The sequence below is a fragment of the Coffea eugenioides genome, chromosome 5, assembly GCF_003713205.1.
Source record: "Coffea eugenioides isolate CCC68of chromosome 5, Ceug_1.0, whole genome shotgun sequence".
NCBI lineage: Eukaryota > Viridiplantae > Streptophyta > Magnoliopsida > Gentianales > Rubiaceae > Coffea > Coffea eugenioides.
The window spans coordinates 42,863,846-42,869,810 of record NC_040039.1 but is presented as its reverse complement, the minus strand read 5'-3'; the positions used below and the strand labels follow the sequence as shown (position 1 = coordinate 42,869,810).

Here is a 5,965-nt window from a genome sequence, read left to right as displayed (position 1 = left end):
ATTTACCTTTTTGCTGACTAGGAGTCCTACCAAGAGTAAACATGATACAAGGAATGGCGCAGGACCTTCTTTGGAGCATTTGGACTCTCAATTTTGGTGGGACCAGCGAGATAAGAAGCCTTAGTCATTAGGAACGTACAGAGGCTTAAAATCAAGAAGCAATTCGGATGGGCCCCACCTTGTGGAAGAGTTTCCTTCTTGGACTTTAACTCTCAATTCGTGCGGGGACCACGAAAAAGGCGGAAAGCATTAGACTTTCTTTTGGCTTTAAAAAGGGAGAAACGTGCAGAAGGTGGGGGATGGAATAGTTTTTTAGTTTAGGTTTTTAGCATAGTTTTAGTTTTCTTTTCTTAGCTCTTTCGCATGGTTGTTCTCCATTAATGGAGAACTAACCTCTTATTTCTAGTCAAGGGACAACTGAAGACTTGGTTCAACAATTATTGTGAGATCGAATTTATTTTAATTGTTTCCTCCATTTATTGGTATTCATATGTTTCCTGCTTTTAATTGTTATAGCTTTTGTGTATGATTGGTTAGTGCGCAATAATTAATTATTCACATAGGCTGTTTTGCTATATAGGGGTAATTGAATCCGTAATTGTTCGTTATCTCTATCTCAGTAGCAACTGGCATAATTGGATTTGTGTCAGGGGAATATTTGATCTGGCTTAAATAAACCCTCGTAGCGTGTTTGTTAGTTAGGATTGGGCCTTTCTAATTATTAATGCAACCTAGAAATTGAATCCTACGGTCGTACTTAGGGTTGTTTTTGGGTTAGAGAAATAGCTAACGGTCGTACCTTAGCTATCGATAAATTAAGGAAGGGTTGGTTGTTTAGCGCGTGCGAGACAACTAGAACCAATCTATTAGTAAAGGTTGGAATTATTTTTGCATCGATGATCAGTGCATGAACCATTTCTGAAGTGTACCCTTGGCTAGAGTTTCTCTTAATTATTTCTTTTATTTATTTTCTGCATTTAATTTATTTAGTTAGCATTTAATCCAAAAATCCCCCCATACTTTGAACTCTAGAAGAAACGAATTATCCCCAGTCCCTGTGGATTCGACCCTACTCACCGCTATATACAAAATCTGTATTTTTCTCGAGTAGGTATTTATTATTGTACAGGTTCGGCACCTGTCAATTAAATTATAAATTTAACCCTAAGCAAGATACAAGACAACGTGCAAATGCTAGTTTTCCTGAATAGACGAAAACGAAATGATTTGTCCTCCACAGGGTCATTTCTTGGCATGCATGATCAAGGCCCAAGGTTCGAACTATACAAAAAACCCAACTTCTGTTTAGATCGAAATCGTCGCTTCATCTCATGTCTGTATCATGGACCAAAACCTCGAGCTTTGTTGTCAATTTCAATACTGGGAATCGATAAAACAGGCAAAGTGCATTTTGGTTTGTCTTGTATAGGAATGGGAATGATTGGAAACCAGAGTCTGGCGACTACTTGGCTTGATGCTTAATTGTTTTCTTTTTAGTAAGCGAGTTTTCTAGCAGGCTTTCTTGATCCTCCCTAAAGTTCATGATATATATCAAGTATCAACCCGGGCAGAGAGACCTATAAATTTTGAAACAGTTCTTCTTAACCTTTAAGGGGAAAAATTAACCCTCAAAATTTAAAAGGGTGCTGTTCTTTTTTTTTTTGAGGTACAAATTCGCACAAGATTCTTGAACTGTTGGATAAAAGAGAAGAGCATCAATAATTTCATTCATCTCTCTTAAAGAAAACAGCCACTTAATACGTGATCATGTGAACAGCTTACTTCATCTTGTTGGATGCTGTTAATCACTATTCCCGATGATTCCACTGATGCATAAACAAAAAGGGGGGATGAATCCATTCAAAAACTCAAGCATAATATGATAACTATAATGTATCTTGCACGGACTCTCAAGAAACAATATATTTTCCTAGTGCAACTTGCAACAAAGTAATTGTATGATGCATTGCAGGTTGCGTAAGCATCCAAAAGTTTTAGCGTTCAAACAATAGTCTATGATTAATTAACATGATGATGAGCATATGACATTGCATAATCGTCTATGTCTGGTGTAATATTTTAATTTGCCTGGGGTGAAAAAAATTAATTGCCCTGATCATCAGGAGTGGACTTTATCTCTCTGAAGTTAGAATACTAGCTAGTGTATACATGGAAGCCAGGGAGACACATCATGTGCTTCTTGAGGAAAAACTATGTCTAGGTTTATGAACCCACGTTCTCGATCTAAGGAATTAATTAAAGTGTAGTGACTAACTGAAAATATTGATGAAAATAAGTATACATTCTTATCCTTGGTTATGCAGGGAGCTTAATCAAATTTCAGAGGCACTCAATATTGGCTTTTTTTTTCCACCAGTGTTATATATATATATATATATATATATGGAAAGTTATAAGAACAGATTATAAAGAAGCCAACAAATACAATAGTTCTTCTAACATTTTCTCATTCTGGCATTCGCCTTTAGAAAATGTAGGTAAGTACAATATGAAGAGAAAGGAGGGACTTAAATTGTGCCTTTCAAATTTTACAGGGTTTTGAAAATTGAATTGCAATATAACTTTTTTTTTTTTGAAAAACAATCCTGGAATTCATAAGAAAATAGAATGTTGAATTGCCACGTTACATCTTGCACAGTAAGAGGTTGAAAATCCCATCACTATTTTGTGACATCAAAGCTTGCTAGTTAGATCCTTACTCCAAGCACTGTACTGTCAGAGGTTGAAATTTTATGAACCTTCACACTACCACTTCCTCCAAGAGCAACAAATAAACGAGGGAAATCCAAATCAAAAGTGAAAAATGTATGAAGACCTCTTTTCTTTTTCCAATGATTACTTGAGATAATGAAACATAGGCATAGTTATTTAAGGTACTGGCAACTACTTGGCTTGATGCTTAATTTGACTATATGACTGATGAGTTATTCATTAGGGTTTAATATTAATGAAAGATTCCCGATAGATAATTTTCAGGACTTTTCACCTATATTCCCTCCTCTCCAATCATTCAATCCATCTCTTCCCCAAACAAGAGACTCGTAAAAACCTAATGCCTCATCCCTAGATATATCTTTATGTTTATACACACAATTTTGTACTGGTTGTGTTTAGAGTAAGAAAAAGATAGCATATTTTATATAATCAGTTGGCGCTCAAATTACCACTCTCATTATTTCAAGTCTCAATCTCACATCACTTGCAGATAAGACTCAAACAGCCCATTACACCGCCCAATAGCACAAAAAAATATACCATTTCACGTTCTAGAGGACTTCTTGTTTGATTTTTTAGTTTTATTTCATTCTAACCACTTCGGTTCCACTTTTATATGTATTCAAATTGTAATTCCCAAGAAAATTTGGTGATCGAATTCAAATTGTCTTTCACTTTCTATTAGAGACAAAGAATTGCGAAAGAGACAAGGTTAGGAGCCACGACAGCAAAAATAATCCTGGCCACATATTCATTCCAATTATTGGGCAAGCATTTGGCTATCTATAGACTATAGTACACAGTAGAATTGCATGAAGGTATGGTATTAATTTTTTATGTTGTTCTTTAAGATTTTTGTTATTGTCCTCATTCAATCTTGGTTACACCAAACGTATCAAAAAGAAAAAATTTGTGACAAAATGCAATTACTTTTACTCTTTTCTTTTTTGTGTTATCATTTTTTTATTTGCCACTAGTCTATATAATTGAGATGATGCAGACTCCTGCAAAGTTACTAAATATTGCACATAATTTTTCTTGATTATTGATTATTCAGCCCTGTTTACAAGTCTAGTAATGGAGAAATCTGTGCTACTGTTCATTGCTGCACCATATATGGGCCATTTGGCACAATCTGTCCAATTAGCCAAGCTCATGCTTGAGAAAAGCAATCAACTCTCAGTTTTATTTCTAGTCATGAAGGTGCCCGTTGATCCTGAAGGCACCATCAAAGTCCAGAACATCATAAGCGGCTGCAATGTCGAGCGCCTCCGCTTCCACCATCTTCCGACGCCAGTAAACACCAATAACTGGTCATCAAATAAAGGGTTGTTCATAAATCAGCTAGTAGAGTACCAGAAACCTCATGTCAGAGAAATTGCCTCGAAAATCAAAGGTCTCTCTGGCTTCATACTTGACGTACCCACCTCCACTTTGAGTGATGTAGCTGAGGAATTTCGGCTGCCTAGCTACATCTTTTTCACGTCTAGTGCTGCTTCTTTTGGGCTTATGCTACATGTCCAATGCCTCCAGGATGAGCATAACCAAGATACATTTGAACTGCTCAAAACAAGTCAGGAATTGATACTGCCTTCTTTTGTTCAACCGGTTCCGATCACTGTCCTACCAACTGTCATCACTGATAAGCTGCTGTGGTCATCAAGGATGCACAAGTTAATCCAGTACTGGAGAAAGCCCAAGGGATTGATTATGAACACATTTTCCGAGCTTGAAGATTTTGCTCTCGATTCTTTCGTGAAAGATTCAGCTTATGGCAAGACAGGACTTCCACGAATTTATCCCATTGGGCCTGTTCTAAACAGGTCTGAAACAAAGATTAAAAGCCATTCAGAAATAATTGAATGGCTAGATAATCAGCCACCGAATTCAGTGGTGCTTGTCAGCTTTGGAAGTTTGGGAAGTTTTGATTTAGATCAAGTGAAAGAGATTGCCAGTGGGTTGGAGCACAGCGGACATAGGTTCCACTGGGTTCTGAGGCGGCCCCCAGCAGAGAAAGGAGGGTTTCCTAGGGAGTATGAGAATCTTGAACTTGTTCTGCCCAAAGGGTTCTTGGATCGAACGGCTTTCATTGGAAAAGTTATTGGTTGGGTGCCACAATTGGCTGTATTGTCACACTCTGCTGTGGGAGGATTTGTGTCACATTGCGGGTGGAATTCTATATTGGAGAGTATTTGGTGCGGCGTGCCAATTGCGACGTGGCCTTTGGCTGCAGAGCAACAGTTGAATGCATTCCATCTGGTAAAAGAGTTGGGAATAGCTGTGGAGATTAGCCTGGATTACAATGAAGCAAAGGAGCATCAAGAACTGGTGAGAGCAGAGCAAATTGAGAAAGGAGTGAGGGAAGTCTTGGACGGTAAGAATGAAGTGAGGAAAAGGGTCAAAGAAATCAGTGAGAAAAGCAGGGCGGCTGTGCAGGATGGTGGATCATCTCATTTGTGCTTTGAGAATCTCGTGAAGACCATTTGCAGCGGCTCCCACCGTGGGAGATGAAAGCGTGGTATAGTCAAAGAGTAAACGCCAAGGTTGATGTCAAGGAGCTTGAAGGCGTGCCAAATGCGGTCTGTCAAATGCTTCAGGTGGGAATCAACTGGAGTCCAGAGCAACGTCATCGAATTTTAGAGGCATATCCAAAGGCTTCGCTTTTTTTTTTTTTTCCCTTGGTAGGATCAGAAATTTTGTGTGTACAACAATGGAACTAACCCTACTTAGAGCAATCTAAAAATTTGTGTGTACTACAATGACTCGGATTTATGGTTTGTTCCTCACGCAGAAGAAAACTTGGCTACCACCAAGAATGTATTAATTTGGCTATCTTTGATCCATCACAAGACATTTATTTGTCAAACCCTCTTCTTGTTGAGAGCATACATGCATTGTAAGTACATTTGTATTCGATTGTGCCTGATTCTAAGTTTTTTACATTTGGACCAATCCTTATTTAGTTTAAAATATGATAAACAGTTTTTTTTTTTTTTTTGTTGACAAGGGAACTGCAGCTGCTACCCGAGAGTGCACACTGAATAAACCCTGCTCCATGTAATAGCTCGCTAACCACACTGAGGAGTAAGATACACTAAACAAGTCCTATGCGACAGATAGATGTCCCAGGAGAAATTCGAACTCAGACTAATAGAAAGACATGACACCAACTTGATAAACAGAAGTGTTTAAAACCAAAAAATCAAAAAAGAAGTGTTTAAAACCAAAA

At 37.8% G+C, this 5,965-nt stretch overlaps 1 protein-coding gene across 1 annotated transcript; it reads left to right on the top strand.

Annotated features, from left to right (window-relative positions):
- The first annotated feature begins 3,802 nt into the window (after positions 1-3,802).
- On the top strand, positions 3,803-5,594 carry LOC113770050 (anthocyanidin 3-O-glucosyltransferase 2-like). Its single transcript, XM_027314398.1, has one exon. It carries the CDS (start codon positions 3,814-3,816, stop codon positions 5,245-5,247), a length of 1,434 nt encoding a protein of 477 aa, XP_027170199.1. The 5' UTR covers positions 3,803-3,813; the 3' UTR covers positions 5,248-5,594.
- Positions 5,595-5,965: the final 371 nt, after the last annotated feature.

What these genes read in the sequence shown, in the direction of transcription:
- LOC113770050 (XM_027314398.1), top strand. Translation starts at nt 3,814, where the DNA reads ATGGAGAAATCTGTGCTACTGTTCATTGCTGCACCATATATGGGCCAT.